We start from the raw sequence: 23046 nt of genomic DNA on the forward strand, positions 1-23046 counted from the left end.
GTGTGGGTGCTGGGGACACCGCACGTGCCCCCAAAATACCAAATCTTGCAAAAAAACCCCCATTGATGCTAAACTCACCCCAGTCCGTGGCAGCTCACGGGAGCAGGTACCGCCCAGAAGAGCTTTTAAGTTGGAAAATCATCCACTTGCTCATTTTCCTTAGCCCAATTTCCCTATAAATCAACTTTTTTTTTCCCCCCCATAACAGCTAGAAATAAATCCTAATACTTTTACCAAAATCACAGCTTCCTCCTGCCAAAAGTGCCAGGGTTTTTAGCCATTTTTAGGGAGACCGTGGCCCAGCCAGAAGTAGCCTCTGGTGCCGAGAGAGTGTTTTGGGATGACTAAGCAGAGATTTGGGCCTTTCAGGAGCACCAGGTGAAGCCAATGAAACTGAGAGGTGCCGGGTGCTCCTAAGGTCACTCCTAATTTCACATTCCTGCCTTAATGAGTTAATGCAGCCATCCTGGGGAGGGAGGGGGCACAGTTTAACCCGGGGTTACTGTTTCTGGAAGAAAAAGGGTCTTAAGAATTGAAAATATCAGCCCAATCAGAGAAAAAGGCAGCATCACATCGACTGATGGCTTTTCCAGGGTGTCATCATGTCCCCCATGGTCACCCCGTGTCCCCCGAGCTGCTCCCAGCTGAGAAATCACTAGTGATCAGCAAGATCCATGAAAACAAACCATGTGGTTCATTAGCGAGATCCTAATTAACGATCCTTATTATGTAGGAGCAGAAAAGAACCACGTCTGGGCTCCTTGAGATGCTCCAGGCACTTTGAGAGACACACCAAGCCCGAGGCAGCAGCCCTGGTCCATCAGAGCCATCTCCACCCTGATGTGGGGAGAGATCCTTGGCCTTCCTTTCACAAAATCATCATCCTCCTCCTCCTCGGCAGGGTTAATCCCTCCTGCCTCCCCCCCCTCCCCATCTTTAGCTGACTGATTGCTCGAAATTACCATATAGATTGAGAAAGCCAGGCCTGTGATTTCTGGAGAGCTTCTGCCAGGCTCCTCCAAGGACCCAGACACCCTCAAATCCAGTCCTTCACCCCTTGGAGACCCTGTCTGATGAGAAGAGCAGCTGATGTTTTGGATTTGAAAGCAAAAAGTCAAGCAAGACAGCACCCTGCATCCCCTTCCCATCCCTTGTCTCCCCTTTCTCTGCTAAATCCCTTCCCCCTAAACCTGAAAAACCACCTCCAGGGCAACAGCCATCCCCTGCCCCACATTTTCTCTCCAAGTTGGGAAAGGAGCGGTGGGGGAACGACCTCTGCTGCAGCAATTACACCAAAAAATTAATTCCCAGTGTTGCCACCAGCCCCAGTCTGACATAACGAAATGAGCATTGATTTTGGGATTGCACAGAGTAAGACATCGCCCTCTTCCCAGCCCTGCAGCTTCCTTTCTGACCTACAAGCAGGGTGGAAGGATTTCCAGCCTGGATTGGAGACACAAAAGCTCTGCTCTTCTTTTCTCCTCTAGAGCCAGGCTGAGATGACCAGCCCCCTCCCCCAAAACACAGGACCAGCAGCACAGGCTTCCAGAACAGGAGCTGCCTCCACTGCAAACCAGTCAAGGCCATGGAGATGCTGGGAGAGGGGCTGAGAGAGTTGGGGGGTGGAGCTACCTCCAGTGCAAACCAGTCAGGGCCATGGAGATGCTGGGAGGGGATGCTGAGAGAGTTGGGGGGTTCAGCCTGGAGAAAAGAAGGCTCCATGAAGACCTTAGAGCCCCTTCCAGTCCCTCAAGGGGCTCCAGGAAAGCTGGGGAGGGACTCTGGATGAGGGAGGGGAGCCCTAGGAGGAGGGGGAACAGTTTTAAACCAAAAATTAGGAGATGGAGAGGAGATTTTGGGAGGAAATTGTTCTCCCTGAGGGTGGTGAGAGCCTGGCCCAGGTTGCCCCGAGAAGCTGTGGCTGCCCCATCCCTGGAGGGGTTGAAGGGCAGGTTGGAGGGGGCTTGGAGCAACCTGGGCTGGTGGGAGGTGTCCCTGCCCAGCAGTGGGCACCTGCATGGCCCTGGGTGGCAGTGGACCCCCTCTCACACCACTGCTGGCATTTACCTCTGAGCAGAGATGAGCCACGGACCCTTCTCTCCACGGCAGACTCTCCAGCAGCAGTTTTGGGCAACCTGTGGTGTCTCCTGGTAACTGCTCTGAGCGTTTCTGGGGTGCTGGCTGGTCATCGTCGCAGCAGGAACTACACAAGGGGGGGGGAAGGAAAGAGGAAAAACCCTGGAGAGCTCAAAATGAGGCAACATCCCCTGGGAGGATGGGACCACGCGTGCCGTGGCTTGAGAGAAATGGGATTTTTATCTACACAGGGTTTGGGAATGGAGGGGGAGGTACAAGAGTGGGCAAAGCACGTCAGGGAGGCACCGAGACCTGAGCAGAGGAGGGGCCGGGGGCAGCTCGGAGCCCCCAGGCTCATGAAGCCACCTCTGTCCCCAGCTGGGTGGCATTTGAGCCCTCCCTCCCCAAATACCCACTTTGGAGCCAAATTCTGGCCACCCCAAGAGCTCATGTCCAAGTCACAGCATGAATCCCACCAGCCCTGGAGCTCTCAGGACAAGCTACCAGCTGCTGCTGCCCCTTCTCTCCCAGGAGCAGCCTCCAATTTCCATTTAAATTGAGATTTTAATGCTTCTTTTCCCCTATTCCCTGCGTATCCAGGCTTAGTGAGTGGCTTTGGACACTTGAGCTGTGCCGGCTGGGTCCTGGCTACCTCTCTCTTCACATAACCAGGCACCTAACGAGATAATTTTGGGGCCCTGGTACCTCCACAGCAGCTGAGGGACACTCAGAGGATTGGAAATGCCAGTTTGTTACCTTATTCCACAATCCAGAGACTTGGATTTGAGTTCCTATTTACTCATTTTATTCTTCTCTAGACTGCTCGGGGCTTACAACCTGAAAAACCACCCGGTCCTCACAACCTGTCTGCAGAGTGAGCCAACCCTGCTGCTCCCAGTTCACCCAGGGCAAAAAAAGCAGAGCTCCAGAAAGCAGACTGGGATTACAGCGTATCTGAGTCCTGGGTGGTGGAATTCTGCACCAGGATCAGCCCCGGGTAGGGATTCATGGCACCCACCTCAAATTCGGGCAGGGACGTAGCAGTGCGTGGTGTGACTTGAGGATGGTTGGAGGAGGATGCTTCCTGGTGGATACCTGTGTGGAAAACCCAAAGGAAGGGGGAAAAAAAAAAGAACAACAACAAAAAAAGAACCCCATTCTGAAGATAAGGTGTATTTCTGCCAAAGCAAGCCCACATTACATCATTTTGGGGCTGTTATCCAAAAGGTCTGTGACATGCAGAGGCTTGTTCCTCAACCTGGAAATTTTTTGGTGTAGCTCATCGTCACCACCTCGTCTTTCCTGATGTGATACCAGGAGGTACCAGCCACCTACGTCACCGTAAAAGGTCCAGCCGAGGGGGCTGGTGCCCTGAACCGTTGGTAGAAGAGCCCCAGTGCTTTGGAGCTGGGGACTGGGGCAGTGTTGCCTGACACAAATTAAATGCAGACAATAATTGGACAAAAAAAAAAAAAAGGGTTCATATCACCCTCTCCATTGTCTTGCTTTTGCAGGTTCACCCTGCAGCTCATCACGGAATGGTTATTATCATCATCATGGAATGGTTATCATCATCAGGGAATGGTTATCATCATCAGGGAATGGCATCTTTGGTAACAACAATCCATTAAGCTAATTGCTTTTCTCCACTCACTTTACAAATAGGCGTGGATTTATCCCCAAAATTTAGCCCCAAGGTGAGTCTCAGTAAACTCTACAAAGCCAGGGAGGCCAGGACAGTACTGTTTTGAATAACAATAACAAAAAAGCTGGGTATTCTGAGTCCTTCTTGCCTCCAAGCCAGGAGTCCCGAAGTAAAACACAACCACACACGTGCTCCAACACCTGCATTTAGTCTGATAAATAATTATATAGATTGCAGTGATGTTCAAATAAAATCGGTGGAGTTGGGCCTCCTAGAAACACACCAGAGGATTGTCCCCATCCCAAAACAACAACTCCTTCTCCAGTTTAGTCTCTGCCACCCCCCCAGAGCTGAAAAGCCCCCAGACCCTCTAGATTTTGCCGACGAGCCACCGCTGCCACGCGGGGAGATGGTTATAAATGAAATTGAGCCTTATCAGTGCTTCCCCCCCCCAAAAAAAAAATCCAAGCATCGACCTTGGAGACACGGTGAGCTCTGCTCCCCTCCCACGCTGATTGTGCTGTAACTTGACTATAATGGGGCTCTATTGAATAATTACCGTTACTCTGTAATTATCACTTTCTGATTTTTCTCTTTGTTAGCGTTTGCCGGGGAGGGAGAGGAGGGAGGAAGAGGAGGGGAAGAGGCTTTTCTGCTGTGCCAGAGAGCTAAAGATATTTTTCTCTTTGTTAGCGTTTGCCGGGGAGGGAGAGGAGGGAGGAAGAGGAGGGGAAGAGGCTTTTCTGCTGTGCCAGAGAGCTAAAGGTGTCTCCGATTCGAGACGAGGTGGATGTGCCCCTCGCTGTGGTGGTGTTTAACCAGGCACCCATCAAAACACCTTTCCAAAGTCACTGGTGTCACAGCTGGGGGCTGTTCACTCCCTATTCCTACCCCCAGCTAAGCAGACACCAGCTCCCATACACAGGGGAGGCTAATTAAAGAGTAGAGGTGAGCAAGGAGAGCTTCTGAAGGAGCCATTATTATTGAAATGAGACAGCAAAGGGAGGCAGGATCCTTAATGAACTGGGGGAGGAAGGGAATTGGAGGGAGAACAAAGTAAAAGGGGGGAAGAAACAGTCTAGGAAAAGGAAAGGGGGGGGGACCTGACTGGTGGGAGATGTGGTGGAGGCGCAGAAACCAAACCAGCAAAGTTCTTGCTTTAACATCTGCTTTTCTCCTCTGCTCTCAGGGACGGGAGGGCTCAGACACGCTCCTTCCCAAAGGCTTCGAGCAAACAGCCCAAAATCCTGGGGCTAAAACACGGTTTATGTTCATCCCAGACTGCTCTTGCTGTGCACGTCCCACCTCAGAGAGGCTGGTTCTTGCTCCAGGGGCCAGAGCAGACCTTTAAGGTGGTGAATCCTCCCCTGCAACACGCTCCAGACAAAGCTGCTGCCAAGCAGAGCCTCGGGGCTCCAGGAAAGGTGGTTGCCTTCTTGCCCAGACTTGCAGGATCATTTGCCCAAGCAACAGAGAGACAGTCATAGAGTCATAGACTAGAAGGGACCTTCAAGACCACCCAGTGCCACCCCCTTCCATGGGCAGGGACACCTCCCACCAGCCCAGGTTGCTCCAAGCCCCCTCCAACCTGCCCTTGAACCCCTCCAGGGATGGGGCAGCCACAGCTTCTCTGGGCAACCTGGGCCAGGCTCTCACCACCCTCACACCAAAGAAGTTCTTCCCCACATCTCAGCTCCATCTCCCCTCTTTCAGGGGCAAACCCTTCCCCCTCCTCCTAGGACTCCCTTCCCTCATGAAGAGTCCCTCCCCATCTCTCCTGTAGGCTCCCTTTAGGGCCTGGAAGGGGCTACTGAAGAGCTGAACCTAAGAGTTATCCTACCACGGCCGTTGTCTCCTTCCTGCACAGCCCACCAGAAATGTGGGTTTCCCAAGCTGAAGGTGCTTCCCAAAGCACCATCCCACCAAGCACAAGGTGGCATTATCTACTTCTACCAGTGGCACTTATCACCAAGAGAGTATTTGCCACTTGACTTGTGCCCACTGAGCAACCTTGGGTTGATGGCCCTTTGGGCACAGGCAGTGGCAAAACCAGCCTCTCTCCCCACAAGCACAGCTGCTTTTTTCCTTCATGGGCTACAGAGGAGAGGCTCAACAGACCCCACACAAGTCTTTGCTTTCTCAGCTGAAGGAAAGTGGAATTCAAGCCCTTGCATTTTCATCTTCTGCAGAAAGCATTTTTCCATGGGGTCAACTAGAGAGAGCAGCAACACAGGTCTCTGCTGCCCACCCAGGTTGGGTCTGAATCCGAGCTACAAAACCCACACATCTGAACCCCCTGAGCCATCTGGGAAGTCACTCTGACCTTTCCACACTTACTAACGCAAACCACTGCCCAGAGTACAATATCCATGTAAACTCCTCAGAAAATAGGCAACTGCAATGGTGTCCCTGCTTCCATCCTTCCCCAAGACCATCCCACCACCCTTTTCCCAACCCTGTTCTCAATCGAAGGCGTTGCTGGTGAAAGGTGTGATCTTCTCCAGCGAAACTGCCGCGTCGCACTCCACGTGCATCACCGCAGGAAAGGTGTTGTGAGAGGGCTCGGAGACCTGAGAAACCTTCTCAAAGGCCACCTCGTGGCTTTCCATCTGCAGAGCAGCGTGGGGGAGAAGCTGGGGGTAGCTGAGGGTCACCACTTCCTTCTGGTAGGTGGTGTCGTGGTGGTAGGAGACCAGCTCGTTGCTGAAGTTCACCGTCTCCACTGCATTGTTGGGGCAAAGGCAACCACAGCCCAAGATGGTGGCAAAAGCTCTCCGGAAATCTGCATTGAAGGCATAAATGATCGGATTGAGGGAAGAGTTGGCCCACCCAAACCAGACAAAGATGTTGAAGACAGTCTCACTGACGCAAGGTAGCTCCCCTGGCTGGTGGAGGTCAAGGTTACAGAAGGGCACCATGCAGTTGAGCACAAAGAAGGGCAGCCAGCAGAAGACAAAGACACCCATGATGATGGAGAGGGTCTTGAGGACCTTGGTCTCCCTCTTGAAGGAGTTCTTCAGGGAGGCCTCATGAGGGCAGTCACTGCCGTGGCAGTTTTGGGCATGTTCCACCGCCCTCTCCAGGGAGGAGATCCTGCGGATCTGCCGCTGGGCAATGCGGAAGATGCGGGTGTAGGTCACAATCATGATGGCAACGGGGATGTAAAAGCTAATGAGGGAAGATGAGATGGCGTAAGTCCTGTTGAGGCTGGAATCACAGTTCTCCTCCTCCCAGGTGACATTAAAACCTGGCTCCTCTTGGCTAAAGAGCTCACGATCCTTGTGCCACTTCAGCTGCACGGGGATGAAGGAAATCAAGAGGGACAGTAACCAAGCCACCCCGATCATGATGAAAGCCACGCGCTGGGTCATCTTCCTCTCGTAGCGGAAGGGGTTGGAAATGGCCCAGTACCGGTCCATGCTGATGATGCACAAGTTGAGGATAGAAGCTGTGGAGCACATGATATCGAAAGCCACCCAAACGTCACAGAAAGCCCCAAAGGGCCAGAACCCCACCACCTCGGTGGCAGCCTTCCAGGGCATCACCAGGACGGCCACAAAGAGGTCGGACACCGCCAAGGAGATAACGAAGAAATTGGTGACCTTAGAGCGCAGGTGTCTGAACTTGACCACAGCCACACACACCAGGGTGTTGCCCAGGAGCGTGGAGAGGATGAGGAGGAAAAGCAAAGTAGCTGTCACCACACGGAAGGACAACTTGGAGTTGCCTTCCTCTGCCCAGCTCTTCTTACCACTGGTGTCATTGATCACATCCTGCCCGTCTCCTTCCGCGGAGGAGTAAAAAGCATCCATGGGTTCTCCCCTTCGTTCCCGTCCCTTGAGAGGTTCCACAGCTGTTCAAGTCCCCATCAGCCTCCAAAACCCCCTTTTAGCTGCTCCTCTGACCTCTCAGAAGCACCAACTGCCGTCCTCCCAGCTCTCACACCCAGCCAGACAACCTGGCACAAGGAAAAGCTCTTGAAGCTCTGATTCCTTTCCAAATCTCCTGCTGACAACGTGGCGTTTGATGTTTTTTTTTCCCCTCTCTTGCCTCCCACCCCACTTTTCTTTCTTCGCAGCCTGTCTCTCACAAAGAGCCAGCACTCACCTCCGGCACTCGAGCGAGCTGGGAGGGCTTTGCTGCAAGCCTTCCTCCCTCTCCTCTCTCAGAAGCTCTTCATCCCTTGTTGAGCCGGTGCCTGCTACAGAATTCCCAGTCAATCCCTTTTCTCCACTGGCCAGACTGGACCTAAGAGGGAATGGGACTCTCTCTACTCTTGCAGACAGACCTTCTCTGCTGGTGAAACAACTGCTGCTCTGCTCTTCCCTCTGCATTTCACCCAGGTGAGATCCTTCTCTGCCCACACACCAGGTCCCCAAACGCTGCAGGTGGGTCGCTCTGCGAGCCAAGGAGGACATTGGGAGCCTGCAGCCAGCAGGGTAAGTTGCTTGGGAAATTAGGCAATAGGATTGAAGGGGTAAAATAACAGTCAAGTGGGATTTGAGGGTCTTCAATGCAAATCAGGATGGAAATCTAGCGTGCTTGATCTCAGAATAAGAGATGCCTAAATTCACTGCACAGGCATTGAGATATACGACCCTAAACCAGTTACTCTCCCCATCCCGAGCTGCAAATGGTGCAAAACTGGCATTGACTTTCCACTGCAAAATTCTTTCAAGTCCACAGGCAAAAAACACAACGCAAAAAAAAAAAAAAACTCATACAAATCTGAAAGCTTTTCCTTTCTGAAAGTATCAGGCACAGCACAGTTTTCAGCCAGTCTTTCCGTAGAGGTTTTGTGTAGGACCAGAAAGGGTACTGAACATCACCGTGATAAGATTTTTTGATAAACAAACATGGGTATTTTCAGTGATATAAGGTAGGTTCTCTTTTAAGTTCATCATTCTTTCTTTATATTTAATTCCTAACTAGTTCCACATCAGCTCTCACCTCAGTGATCGGCCGACAGCTGAAAATATTAATTGGAAAAATCAAGATGCCTTTCCAGCAGGGTACCAGCCCCCTCAGCAAATGGAGGTCACCCCCAGGAGGTCTCCTTGCTGCCCTTCCCACCCATCCCTCTGAGACCACAGGGGCTGAGCAGACCTGAGCAACCCCAGCCTGCTGGGGCTGGAAAGTCACAGGTGATGTGGTACTGCAGAATTGGGGAACGAGGAGGGGTATCTCCCCTAAAACCACTTCTCCTCCTGCCCCATAAAACTCTCGCTCCAGACAAGCAAACAGTTCCACAAGACTCTCCCCTGTTGTGTTGAGAGGAGGAATAGCACGGTATTAAGAACCAGGGCTGACCTTGGATGCAAGAAGATCCCATCCATCACTCGGTGACTAACCACCCCGTAAGCAAAAGGGCTCCTCTGATCAAAGAAATATCAGAAAAATCCTTCAGGAGGTGAGTTTCCTCGAGAGCCAGCTCTGTAAGGGCTGCTCAAAGGGGGGACCTGCTCCTGAGAAACACGCCTGGCTGGTAAACTGGGCAAGGTGGGAAAGAGCAGCAAAAAGCTTTCCAAATCAAACTGGGAAAAAAAAAACCCCAAAGCAGTTCAGCCTTTAATTCACTCATTCCATCCACGGTTGCTGGAGTGTATCACGATGCCCTTTGCCTGGCCCAGCCAGCACTTCTGAAGAAAGCAGCAGCCAATCTACACAGAGTGGGCTCAGCTGCACCCAGATTTAATTAACTTGACCCCGTAACCCAGGCTTTGCATAAAACCCAGGGCAAGCTCAAGAACAACTTTCAAACAAGAGTGCAATTATTCTCTTGAAGATCCAGCTCACTCCCAAAGCAAACAGCACGCTTGCTTTGTGACAGGTTAAAGAAACTTGTTGCCAGCATGTCACAGCACTTCGTTCTGAAGGCTTTGTTTAATTAAGCCTCATTAGTTCCAGCGTCTGCAGCCTGCTCCTGCCAAGTGGCTACCCCAGGAAAGGAAGCTAGATGGCACCAACAGCCGGCTCAGAAGGCTTGGGTCTTCTCCTCACCAGAATTTAATTAGAGGGTTAAATTAGAGAATTTAATTGGGGGGGTTCAGCCTAGAGAACAGAAGGCTCTGAGGAAACCTTGGAGCCCCTTCCAGTCCCTCAAGGGGCTCCAGGAAAGCTGGGGAGGGACCCTTGATGAGGGAGGGGAGCCCTAGGAGGAGAAGGAACAGTTTTAAACCAAAAATTAGGAGATGGAGATGAGATTTTGGGAGGAAATTCTTCCCCCTGAGGGTGGTGAGAGCCTGGCCCAGGTTGCACGGGCAGCCCATTCCAAGGGCTGAGAACCCTTTCAGTGAAAAAATTGTTCCTAATATCCAGCCTGAACCTCCCCTGGCGCAACTTGAGGCCATTTCCTCTTGTCCTGTCGCCTGTGACTTGAGAGAAGAGACCGACCCCCATCTCTCTACACCCTCCTTTCAGGGAGTTGTAGAGGAGAGTGTGGAGAGATGGGGGTCGGCTCCAGGGAGACCTTGGAGCCCCTTCCAGTCCCTCAAGGGGCTCCAGGAAAGCTGGGGAGGGACCCTTGGTGAGGGAGGGGAGCCCTAGGAGGAGAAGGAACAGTTTTAAACCAAAAATTAGGAGATGGAGATGAGATTTTGGGAGGAAATTCTTCCCCCTGAGGGTGGTGAGAGCCTGGCCCAGGTTGCCCCGAGAAGCTGTGGCTGCCCCATCCCTGGAGGGGTTCAAGGGCAGGTTGGAGGGGGCTTGGAGCAACCTGGGCTGGTGGGAGGTGTCCCAGGGACTGGATGGTCTTTAAGGTCCCTTCCAACCCAAACTATTCTATAATCTAATTGCCCTGACCCCACAGGACTCTGGCAGTGCACTGCCCCAGGGAAGGATTCACGCAGATGAACCATCCTCTGCCCCAAATGGACATTTTTCTCACATTCCCTACACCAGCCACAAAGATTTTTTTGAGATTTAAGTCACACGACACAAACACCAGGATGCCTTCACTGCTGCTTTCACACCACCAGCGATGGCAGGTGACGTGTCACACAGCATTAAATCACAGCAGAGGCTCCGAGTGGGAGCTCACAGCACGCTGAGGTTGCACATGCCAAGCCAGAAGGAATTCCAGGAAATTATTCCTCGAGGAAGCCTTCCTCCTCCTCCTCAGGAGCTTAGGAACATCCAAGAAAGGATCTCGCCCTCGCACACTGCTTATGCTGGAGCAGACGCTCAAAGCTGGGGGAAAACAGGATGGAAAGGGATCCATTACCCAATTTTTGTGCATCTCAGAACACCCCTAATGAAGAAAGGACCCTTAACTCTGTTGTCAGAGGCAAATAAAATACAGTTATTCAAACAGAACACAGGCAGTTACTCACACTCACAGATTAACTCCTCCTGCCTGCAATCTTTTCTACCGAGCAAACTGTTCTGCTGCATTATATTACTAAACAGTTTCTACATTTCCTTGCATAAGCAGCTGCTATTTTTTCTGAGAATCAAGTTAAATACTATTTTAAACAGCACTCAAGTATGATAAGATTCCAGTTTGGTGGCAATTCAGCTCTCGGGGTTTTTTTATATTTAATTTCCTCGCCCAGCAAGAAGCTGCCCTCTATTTCCCTTCCCTGCTGTCTCACCAAAATATACTTAAAATTCTCTATTCAGCCATCTTGATTACATTCCCCACTTTGCATCAAAGGAAGAAAATTACAAGCCACTTCAAATAAAGTGGCAGCTGCTTGGGTTTAACTCTTCAATGCCTCTTCCACAAGGGCACGAATTACAGGAGTGTTTATTCCTCCAGGAAATCACTTTGGACTTTATGGCCAAGTTTTGATAGCAGGGGAGGAATCATATCCTTTAAAATAAAAATCCAGTGATACTGGCTGTACTGACCTCTCGTGAGGAAACAGGCTCAACCTTTACATCTTGGTCTCAGAGGGAAGGAGAAATAATTTGTTTTAAGTAGTTTATGCATCAGGTTACTCTATTTAGATTGATTGTCTTCAAACAGAGGGGGAAAAAACAGCATCGGTCCCCTCAGCTGTGCTGCTTAATTATAAGCAGGACAAGGAGCTGGACAAAAACTGTCCCAAAAGAAGGTTTACATATTATTTAGTAGAGAACCAAGGGGGATTTAATTTCCCCAGTGTAGCAGTTTCCTCCATGGCCACAACGAGGTGCCTCAGGCAAAGACCAGTGTCGCGTGTGAGCTTTGAACTGCACAGTTGTGAGATGCTCAACGATGAAAAAAGAAGTGGAAAGATAAGACAAGGTGAAGGAAAAAAAAAAACCAAAGCAGCAAGCCTTTCCAAAAGGCTACTGGTGAAACGAAGTACCCCAAACCCAGCATTTACTTTCAGCAGCCAAGTTTTACAGATGCAGAAGCAGAGCGGGGTCACCACGAACGCGGCAGCGATCTGTGACACAGGCAAAGAAAAGGAGGCACCACAAAGGACTCTGGTTCCGTTCCTCCCCTCCCCTTTATTACACACAGGCAGAAAACACGGTGGTTTTTTCTCCCGTTTACTTACAAAGGAAAGGAATACAGAGCTTCAAGTCAATTCAAATAATTCCATGTGCAGCCCGGATACACCATTACGTGGCTACAGCATCCCTTCCCTGGCAGCAGTCTGCACTCTGGGACCAAGTGACAAAAGCAGCCAGAGCCACCACAAGACCCTACTGACCTGTAATTTCTTCCCCCCTGTCCTCTGGGGCTAAAAGGTGGGTGGGTGGTCAATAAGTTTATCACTCACCCAAGCTGCCATCCCCATGGCTCCGGCAACGGACCTGGGTAGCGGAGGCAGCGTCCGGTGACAGGATGGTTGGTGACAGGGATACATTCCGAGTCAGGGAGAGGTGTGGGGAGAGGAGGACTGGTTTTATAGAGCAGCACGTCGCTCCCCTGCCAGGCACAGGCTCTGCGTGCAGAAAAGCCCAGTTTGGAGCACATTCCCCTCCTGAAAGAATTCATTTATTCACGGCAGGTAACGGGCTCTCTGCTCGTCCGTGTGCACACGCGTAATAAAAAAGGGACCTGCAAAAGATGAGGATTTCACTTCTGATGGGTATAGACAGCCTCTAAAAAACATCCTCAGCTGTTGTGCTGCTTTTTTTCTTTTTTTCTCATTAGAAACATTCACAGGGGTTTGTTTTAGACTTTCTGGTAACCCACGATCATGTGGAATTGCATCATCAAGACCGAAGACAAAGCCAAGGCTGTTACACAGAACTGTCTTCTCAGAAAGGGAAAAAAAAGATGCATCCCTTCTCCTCCCACCCCACATCACTCAAGGGCAGAGCTCAAAGCAGATCACCCTGCAGTTCCCAAGAAGTTTTGCAAACAGGGAAGACAGAAAAAAAATAGCAAAACAGCTCCAATTTCAAGTAAGAGCAAGCGGAAAATTGTATTATAGTGACTGCAAGGCTTCAGCACAACAGGCAGAGTGAGAAACTTCCTTCATTTGAAATCTTTTGCAGGTCTCCCTTTTAAGGCCTTAGTATCATTACAGAAAGAGGAATTATTTTTGTCTTGTGCTTGCAATTGCTGCCCCCTAGAGCAGCACCAAAATCTCCTACAATTGAACAGTTAGTGTCTAGTTGTCCACGAGCGTGCAAAATACAGACAGGGAGGGAGAGAACTATCATAAGGTGTTTAAGCTCGTTGCAGATAAATTATGTCAAGGACAGTACCTATGTGCCAAGTGTTTTCAACAACCACACAAACAGCCAAATGTTGAGCAACTGCCATATCGCTGCAACTCAGATTCTCAACATCAGCCACAGCAAAGAAAGAAAGAAATAAAAAAACCAAAAAAACAAAACAAAAAAAACCCCCGAGCACTTGTTATGGACATAGAAGAGTTTTATCTTCACCGGGCAGAATAGTGAACTGTGTTCCCAGAAGGGGAAAATCTGAAAATCTGGATGTCGCAGAGTGACTTGGGATCGAAACCCGAGCACTTGTTATGGACATAGAAGAGTTTTATCTTCACCGGGCAGAATAGTGAACTGTGTTCCCAGAAGGGGAAAATCTGAAAATCTGGATGTCGCAGAGTGACTTGGGATCGACAAGTCAATTTGAGACCAGTGCAGATGTTGGCACAGAGATGACAAACACCAACTGGGGCCAGTTCCAGAGTGGATTGTCATGGCAGGAGATCCTGTTGCTGAGCCAAGGGATATCCATGAAGAACAGGGAAACGTGACCCCTCTCCCCAGAAGTTCCAGTCATTAGTTAAGGAACCTTAAGACAACTTCTCAAACTGCAGCAACAGGATTCGGTTGGGTCTTTAGAGATTCAGTCCCAGAGCTGTTTTGGGTTCAGAGGAAGCAGAGGGAGTCTTTTGTGCCAAATCTATAAAGAAAATTGCAACAGAAAGAGATCAGTTTTCACCAGTAAGAGGGATCAGATCAACCATGTCATAACTAAGAAACACAGTTTCCAAGTGCCTCAGTGCTTCAATATTCAACTGAACTCTCTTGGAAACCCACACTCCACGTTTGACATGGGATGCTGAGTGTTCTGCTCTTAAACTGGAGAATATCAGCTGCCCAAGTAGGAAGAAAACAATATGGACAGGCTGTGTCCATAATTTAGTGAACCTGTCCATTCATTAACAGATTCCTGAAAGGAAAATTAGAGTCTATTTACCCCTGTCCAAGATAAGTTTAGGGAAAACTCAGCATGCAATTCCAGCCCATAAACTCATGTCACTCACTGTTATTAAATAAAACTTATTTAGTACTAGTTTAAGTGGGTACCATACCTGTAACAGGTAGTAAGCATTCTAGGACAGAGAAGATGCTGAGTGCTTGGCATGAAAATGCTGGTCTACTTTATCATTTTACCAGAACATACAAAAAACACTGCTTGGCTTTGTTAAAAGATGACAAAAAATAACAAGTCCAAGCACCAGCTCCCTCACAGGGGCTTTGACTTTCCCTTTACCCCAGGCAGAATTTCTAGCAAAGAGGGCAGCTCTCTCAAGGCTGAGCCTGGCAGTGAAAGACAATGCCACTGGGCTCCTGGCAGGGATACTGGGAGAGCTTGCTTCCAACCGTGTAACTGGAAGTGGGAAAGATCCTGGCTCAGACTTCAGTGTTTCATTTTGCAAGGCTGTCGTGGATCCTAATAGCAGCTAATTAACACGACTTTCCCGTCGTCCGTACCTCCATCAGCAAGAGAGAGCTTTTCCAACTCAGCTTCAAGCTCAGCATCAGAAATGGGGGGATTTAGCACCTTCTGGGGAACGGGAGGCAAATCTACAGGCTCCTTGGTCGAGTCCTGGAGGAGACTGTCCAACTCCTTCTCAAGTTCCTCAGTGTCCATCTCTGCTGATGAAAGAAAACAGTCAGTTCCAAGCAGAATTAAGTAGCATCTTTGCAGCACAGACTGTAGTCCAAGTTTAAAAGAGGCATTACTACCCCCATCCATCATTACTCATAACAATAAGGAACTCCCTGTTCTTCTTCTAAAGGTGGAAATTCAGTCCTGATCTCAGGGAGAAACTATTCCTTTAGAACCTGAGGCACTTAAGGGCAGGAAAACATTTCAGCAGAGACAAACAGGCTGCAGCCTGAGGAAAAAGATCATCACTTAAAAAAACAAAGCAGCAGCCACTCTAAAAATAGATTTAGATCAACGCTACGCAACTCTGAACTAAAATCCACCAGCACTTAGAGAACTGCAAGGATTTGGAGATGCCCAAATGCCCATTCCTTTTCAACCCACTGTCTGAGAAGCCCTTGTCAGCCCTCGCTTCCTCCCAAGGCACCAGAAGCAACATCTTTGGTATTTCAGTGAGTGATTCTTCTCTCACTGAAGGGATGGGGGGGATGAGACATCCGTGGGGAAGGAGCAGGGAAGGGCTCAGCTCAGAGGGCCAGCAGTGGCAACAGAAGAGAAGCAAAGGCTAAAAACCCCCAAACATACCTAGCCCATTGATCCCCACTCCAGCCAGAGTCTGGGCTACTTCATCTTGGGTATCACAAAGCTGAGGAAAAAACACAGAGGGTTTGTTTTTCAGTAGCAAAAGCAGTAACATGGATTATTATTTCAGTTTTGCAAAACCAAGTAGCACATTTGAGGATCAAACCTGAAACAGAATTTCAGACCAAAAAAGAGAGAAAAATCTCCCTAATTTTAGCTTTTCCACATCAGTAACGAGCCTGTATTGCGGCTGAGGATAACAAAATAAGGAAGCTGAGGACCAATACACCTCAGCTATGAAATTTTACAGACAGCCCCTCAGCTCGGTAGCTGAAGTTGCCATTTAAGTACACGGAGGCTGAAGTTGCTAAAAAAGTAATCCTTTTCTGTTTTCCACACCAGCTTATGCAGACAGATTACTCTCTTCATTTCAATTCCTTCAGAATCAGCTTGTCTCCTTTCCTTTACTGAACTGCAGAAGATTATGGGTTAGGCAGTTTAAAACCCCATTTTAATGCATGTATTTGCATTCCAACTTGCAAAGATACCACTTGTATTTCTTTTTGATACATCTCCCTAAACGTTTTCTAGGAGAGCTGTGTGCTGCACAATATTGCTAACCAAAAGAACACACGAAATACACAGATTTAATGTAAATTGTGATTACTAGCTAGCAATAAATGCAAATACACAAGCCCAGATGTGGTTGTTTGAAGACCTTCCCTTGCTGGTCTAAAAAGATCAAGATTAAGTGAGTTTGCTCTGGTGACAGAAAGCTAACAGTGCCAGAAGCCTCAGCATTAATAGCTGAGCAAGTTTGCTGTGTACATCTACACACTACAAGCTTATTTATTTAGATGTGCTCTTATTTCAGTACCTCTTGTATCTGATCCACCAGATTCTCTGCCTTCTCCACAGTAACGTCCTTCATAGAGAGTTTCAGAGCTCCCACACCAGCCTGATAGGCATTAAATACCTTTAAAAAAAAAGAGGAAAATGGACAATGCTAAGAACAACCAACAGGCATAGTGAGCTTTTCTCAAAACCTGTTAAGATTAACAGGACCCCCCAGAGAAACAAAAGCAGAAAATGCAGCCCCAAGCAGATCTGTTGTTTTCTAGAGCAGAGAATCAAGTCTCACCCCAGCTCACACCCCTGAGGCACGAGCTGCAGGTAAAGCAGCACAAAAGAGAAGAGCAGGGTTAAAAAGTGAGAAAATACAAGACAAAATTAACATGGTACCATCTGGTCAGTCTGGGAGGCGTATATACGATCCAGGATGCCCTGCACTGCATCCAGCTTGGAATGAAGCTCTTCAATGCGCCTCTCCGTCCTTCGTTTGGATTTCAAACATCTCAGGGCCTGGAGACAACAGATACACACAGGCTTGGATCACAAAGCAGGCAGCAGTCAAAGGAAGTGTAAAAAAAATCATAGTAATCCCTGTGTGGCAACACCACCCCCCCAGCTGGTTTTTAAGAGTTAGGTATTTCCCTTTCTCTTCATCACATCACTCTGGCCAAATACATTCTTATCTTCACTTCAAGGAGCCTCAGAAGCAGCAGTTCAAGAGGTCTAAGTTTAAGTATGTAATGTCTAACCCTGGTTATTATCACAATTATGGACCAGCTTCCAAACACTTCCCTTGTAGCTCCTCCCGAGGAGAATATCACTTACCAATTGCTTTTTCCCAGCTCTACAAGCACTCCGAGCATCCTCTTTACACCTGTACAGATGCAACAAGGAAAAGCAGCTTATTCCTTTGCAAGTAGTAGTTAATTCACAAACCATCCTCACTACCTTGCTCTACTCCAGGGGTGACCAAGTAACAACACATTTCGGATACAACCACTCTTATGATATGGTTGATCCTCAAATAGCCCTTGAACATATTCCAAATCTTTGAAAAAAATCTTTTGACATCCACTCACTGCAAGTTGTTTTCTTAGAGATAGGGAACAAAGACTGGAAAACCTGCCCCAGCCACATGACTGCGGCCGCCGTGTTTACTGAACAGGAAAGAATGACTTGCACTTTAGAAAGTGGCTTCATTTCTAACTACGGTACAGGAAGACACAAGTTCCACAGCACACGGATGTTCTTCCCCACCACCCGTCCCCAAATTACTTCTCTGCTTCCTGGGAAAGGGACTCCACCTTCTGTGACAGCAGTTGTTCGCTCTGCATCAACTGATACACCCCGATATCCACGTCATTCATGGGGGAGACTTTGGCATGAAGACCTCGGGCAAACTTCACTATCTACAGAAAAAAAAAGAACCCCAAGCTTGAGCCACATCTCCAGAGTTTGTGCCTGCACTAGAGATATTGTCACTCTGATGGAAGGAAAAGATGTTTTTACACCCCCAGCCTTAAGCCTTGTAACGAGATGAGGACATGCCAATCCCCAAATAATCTAATATTAAACTAGAGAGGATCAAGTAACAGCAGTGTGAAAACAGAAAGCTTTAATGGGACACCCTGAAGATTTAAAGCTGTCCTGGTGCTCCCAACGGTGTATTGGGCTCACTTTTCAAGAGCCTCTGCACAGGTTATGATGTTGGAGTACATAGGAATTGACTTTTCCAATCAAAGAGCGCCCATATTTAGCCAATAAATCTCTCCAGCCAGATGAAATGCGAGACGGGGATTATACCACCCAAAAGCAGTCACCTTTACCCTGTACCTTCTCTCCGTTCTGTTCCAGGATGGTGACCCTCTTTTCCTTCTGCAGCTGGAGAAGCAACAAGTAGAAGGTCCTTTCATCTGGACAAACGTTGGCACAGAGGGAACGCAGCTCGGAGAGGGCAACGACAGGGTGAGAAGAGAGCGCCGAGTTCTGATACAGGCGATAAACTTCCTCTGCCTTCTCCTGAAAGGAAGCAACGGGGCTGGCTGTGAGTTTACTGAGCGCTCCCACAACAACTGCCAAGTCCACACCTGCTTCCTCCCACACACTGGAGGTGAAAAGTTAAAAAGCATCATGTTTTGGGCCAGAAAAAATTTCAGAATGAGTTGTATATAGCACTCAAAAGCGGCTCCAGTGCTTTAAAAATATCACCATTAATGGAATTAAAAATGTTACAGCTTTCCCTACACTTTTCACATTCCCTCTGCAAATGGAACAACAGAAGAACCTCACAGGCAGCAACTGAACCTCCTCTGCGCTTCTTGAAGTTCTTAAACCCAACAAAAGTTTTTTCCTTTAAGCCACGCTGTAATTCTACTCATCGAGACATTTTGCATCATTTCTCCCTGGGCAGAGGAAAAAGAAAAGTTTTCCCCACTGCAAGTGAGAGCTATGGTCCACTTAAGACTATAGAAATTTCACTGAATTTCACTGAATTTCTAGAGTTGGAAGGGACCATAGATAATAAATAACCCTTTCCATCCAGCCCCAGATTCCACATCAAGGTTTGTGGTTTTCCAGGCACCTTTTTAAAAGGTTTTTCTCCTCCCCCCTGCATGTACTCTTTGGAAAGGCTGTGGGACACCCACTGCAGAGAGAAGACACCTTCTGCTAATGGAGTAACTACAAATAGAGGAACCTCTCCTCCCCCCTGCATGTACCCTCTGGAAGGGCTGTGGGACACCCACTGCAGAGAGAAGACCCACATCAAGGTTTGTGGTTTTCCAGGCACCTTTTTAAAAGGTTTTTCTCCTCCCCCCTGCATGTACTCTTTGGAAAGGCTGTGGGACACCCACTGCAGAGAGAAGACACCCTCTGCTATTGGAGTAACTCCAGATAGAGGAACACATCTCAAGAGCTCCTGTATTTCTGCTCGTCCTGGTCGTTTAGACACCACTTGCATACAATAGCAGCAAGTCTTGGCACTAATTCTAACAGTCACTGAGTACCACAGGGACTGCCAGCGCTGCAGCGTCCAAGCTACACTGAGCACCAATGAGTTATGTGAATTCACAAGGGTCCAGCGCTAACAATGTGCCAAAGAAAAGGACCTTTGACAGGAGAAAGGGCAGTTCTTATCAGGACTGAAAAGGCAAGCTGAAAGCACACCCTCTGAAGTGAAAGCAGCCTTTAATAACGCACATGTGAGTTCAGCTCGATGATACACTGGACTGACAGCCAGCAACTTGTACGTCACCCGTTTCTCCCTGCAACAGATGGGACTCAGTCTGCAAGTTCCCCTCGTGTACCCCACTTGCACAAACTCAACCCTGAGATCTCCAGAAGCAAGCAAGCTTGCCCCTCCCGTTTCTTGGAAGTCAGAGAAAAGTCATTATAATAGTTTCATGAAATCATAGAATTGTCAGAGTTGGAAGGGACCTTCTAGAGACCATCCAGTCCAACCCCCCTGCCAAAGCAGGGCTGCCCAGAGCACATCACTCAGGAGCATCCAGGTGGGGCTTGAAGATCTCCAGAGAAGGGGACTCCACACCCTCCCTGGGCAGCCTCTGCCAGGGCTCTGCCACCCTCACCCCAAACAACTTCTTCCTCCCATTGCAGTGGAACTTCCCCTGCTCCAGCTTGTGCCCGTTGCCCCTCGGCCTGTCCCTGGCAACCACGGAAAAGAGTCCGGCTCCATCCTCCTTCAACCCACCCTGGAGATCCTTGGGAGCATGAAGAAGGTCTCCCCTCAGCCTTCTCTTCTCCAGCCTCAAGAGCCCCAGCTCTCTCAGCCTTTCCTCACAAGGGAGATGCTCCAATCCCTCCAGCATCTTGGTTGCCCTACGCTGGACTCTCTCCAGCAGTTCCCTGTCCCTCTTGAACTGGGGAGCCCAGCACTGGAGGCAGGATTCCAGTTGTGGCCTCCCCAGTGCAGAGCAGATGGGGAGAATGAACTCCCTCCACCTCCTGGCCACACTCTGCCCTACGCAGCCCAGGATCTGTAGGAACATCTGCAGATATAAACTATTTCTTATTCCCCAGATAATCCATCCAGCTCTCTACAGGCTTTTAAGTACCTAAAGAGTACAAAAATAAAAAAGGTGTATTCAATCCTGATCTTTCCTTGCTTGCAAGGAAACGACTCATAATTTTTCTGAAGATGCATAATCTTGAGAAAGCTCTCAACACCACTCACCTGAAGCAGCTCCACATAAATCAGAACTTCTTCTTCCTCAGGTATTTTACTGTCACCCAACACGCTGGACAGAGTCCACTTCAGTGGCTTCAGAATGAAGACTCCCACACCCCAGGAGATCCAGCTGCTGTCTACACTGGCCATGAAGTCTGACTCCCTCTGCAGCTTGCCACGTCTAGAGAAAAGACACGCATGCAGAACTCAATACAGACAGTCTAAACCCTTCTCCTGGCAGCAAGAGTGCTAGCACGGGGAGTTATTAACCAAAACATTGCTCTCATGTACATCCACAGCCCTAGCAGTGTTTTCTAATGAAAAGTTAGTTTCTAGCTAGTTTGACTTGTTATTACTACCTATGGAAGTGTACAGAGGTCTCCACTCATCCCCAGGTTCAGAATCCCAGAAGGATATGGGGTTGGAAGGGACCTCTGGAAATCATCTAGTCCAACCCCCTGCCAAAGCAGGTCCCACAGGAACATGTCCACAGGGGGCTTGAATGTCTCCAGAGAAGGAGACTCCACCACCTCTCTGGAGAGCCTCTTCCAGGGCTCTGCCACCCTCATAGAGGTTTCCTCCTCATGTTGAGATGGAACTTCTTATGTTCAAGTTTGTGCCCAGACTAAAAAGACCCAAGTCCCTCAGCCTTTCCTCCTAAGGAAGATGCTCCAGGCCCCTCATCATCTTTGTGGTCCTGTTCCTCTGGACACAAAGGTCTTTCATTTATTATTTTTCCAGTTTAGCACGTTTCTCCCACTGGAGAACCAGTGGGAGAACCAGTTTTCTGACTGGAAACCGATGAGGTATTGAGCAAGGAAATTGATGGGGAGGATCAGTTTTTAAAGAGAGCAGCTGCACGTTTCAGGATGCTTCATTTGCATGTTAAATTGCAAGTACAGTTTCTCTCAGATCCAGAGATTTTATTTGTTATGATCCAGACACAGACTCAGCCACCTCCTGCTGCTCTTGACTCTTTTCAGGGTATCAGTCCCAGGCTCAGGTTTCACAACACAAACCACCTGGTTGCAAATAACAGAGCACCACATCCCCACATGCTCCTACACCATTTGCAGCTGGGTCATCACAACAACCATTTCAGGAAACATAACCCAATTTAACACCAAGCTCTCCTGGCACAGTATTCCCTTGGGATCCCCCACACTCCCCACTGCCCTCCCACACCTCCTGCAAGCCCCAGGGTGAGCTCCTCTGACTCCCTGGCCATGCTTTACCTTGCACAAGGCTCCCAAATCCCCCCCACACAACATAACCCCATATTCCTTTGGGCCTCTCTGTGCTCTCCTCTCCTTTGCAAGCCCTGCCACAGGACCCCAAACCTACTCGAGGTCTCCCACAGCCCCAGTGATAAGCACAGGTAGGCACAACAACCCCTCGAAGAGCACCAAGCCTTCCATCACATCCCCCTCCATTTATCCAGCACCCTGCAGCGCTCTCCCTGTCACCCACACAGTAAGCAGAGAATCAAAGAATGGGTTGGGTTGGAAGGGACCTTAAAGACCACTTCGTTCCAAACCCTTTCCATGGGCAGGGACACCTCCCACCAGCCCAGGTTGCTCCAAGCCCCCTCCAACCTGCCCTTCAACCCCTCCAGGGATGGGGCAGCCACAGCTTCTCGGGGCAACCTGGGCCACTGTATCATCATAGAATACTTTGGGTTGGAAGGGACCTTAAAGACCACTTCGTTCCAAACCCTTTCCATGGGCAGGGACACCTCCCACCAGCCCAGGTTCCTCCAAGCCCCCTCCAACCTGCCCTTCAACCCCTCCAGGGATGGGGCAGCCACAGCTTCTCGGGGCAACCTGGGCCACTGCATCATCATAGAACAGTCTGGGTTGGAAGGGACCTTAGAGACCATCTGGGGGTTGGAACTCAAAGACCTTTATGGTCCCTTCCAACCCGAACCATTCTATGATCTCATTCCAAACCCCCTGCCCTAGGCAGGGACATCTCCCACCAGCCCAGGTTCCTCCAAGCCCCCTCCAACCTGGCCTTGAACCCCTCCAGGGATGGGGCAGCCACAGCTTCTCGGGGCAACCTGGGCCACTGCATCATCATAGGATGGGTTAGAAGGGACCTTAAAGACCACCAGAGGGTTGGAACTCGAAGACCTTTATGGTCCCTTCCAACCTGAACCATTCTATGATCTCATTCCAAGCCCCCTGCCCTGGGCAGGGCCACCTCCCACCAGCCCAGGTTCCTCCAAGCCCCCTCCAACCTTGGCCTTGAACCCTTCCAAGGCTGACACAACAGACCTCTCCTTGCCCGCATCCCTGGCGCAAAGCTTCCTCACACCTCCTCCTCCTGCAACCATCCCTCCATCCCTTAAAGGCTGAGCACTCCCCTCACAGAGACAACCCCTCATCCTCACAGACC

General features: G+C 49.4%; 2 protein-coding genes across 4 annotated transcripts in view; both read right to left on the bottom strand.

The window, feature by feature from the left end:
* Positions 1-5968: 5968 nt before the first annotated feature.
* Positions 5969-7758, bottom strand: LOC106893840 (D(1) dopamine receptor-like). The gene has a single exon (XM_014952503.1). The coding sequence runs from the start codon at positions 7531-7533 to the stop codon at positions 6184-6186; it is 1350 nt and encodes a 449-aa protein (XP_014807989.1). The 5' UTR covers positions 7534-7758; the 3' UTR covers positions 5969-6183.
* Positions 7759-13642: 5884 nt separating this feature from the next.
* Positions 13643-23046, bottom strand: part of CHMP7 (charged multivesicular body protein 7) — a 16330-nt gene continuing 6926 nt past the window's right edge. Inside the window, exons 2-10 of one of the 3 annotated variants that reach the window (XM_014960923.1) lie at positions 20656-20830; positions 18297-18482; positions 17739-17872; positions 17289-17337; positions 16854-16973; positions 16489-16587; positions 15615-15675; positions 14852-15013; positions 13643-14036 (exon numbers count right to left, since the gene is read on the bottom strand). In XM_014960923.1, coding sequence (XP_014816409.1) covers positions 13972-14036; positions 14852-15013; positions 15615-15675; positions 16489-16587; positions 16854-16973; positions 17289-17337; positions 17739-17872; positions 18297-18482; positions 20656-20830 — 1051 coding nt within the window. In that variant the 3' untranslated portion in view covers positions 13643-13971. Of the gene's footprint in view, positions 14037-14851; positions 15017-15614; positions 15676-16488; positions 16588-16853; positions 16974-17288; positions 17338-17738; positions 17873-18283; positions 18483-20655; positions 20831-23046 lie in introns of those variants that run through there. The other 2 variants (XM_014960122.1, XM_014961678.1) reach the window with 2 other exon arrangements.

Source organism: Calidris pugnax, unplaced genomic scaffold, assembly GCF_001431845.1.
Source record: "Calidris pugnax isolate Ruff unplaced genomic scaffold, ASM143184v1 scaffold6, whole genome shotgun sequence".
NCBI classification, from domain to species: domain Eukaryota; kingdom Metazoa; phylum Chordata; class Aves; order Charadriiformes; family Scolopacidae; genus Calidris; species Calidris pugnax.

Excerpts from the sequence above, each read along its gene's own strand:
- LOC106893840 (XM_014952503.1), bottom strand. The coding sequence starts at position 7,533 with ATGGATGCTTTTTACTCCTCCGCGGAAGGAGACGGGCAGGATGTGATC.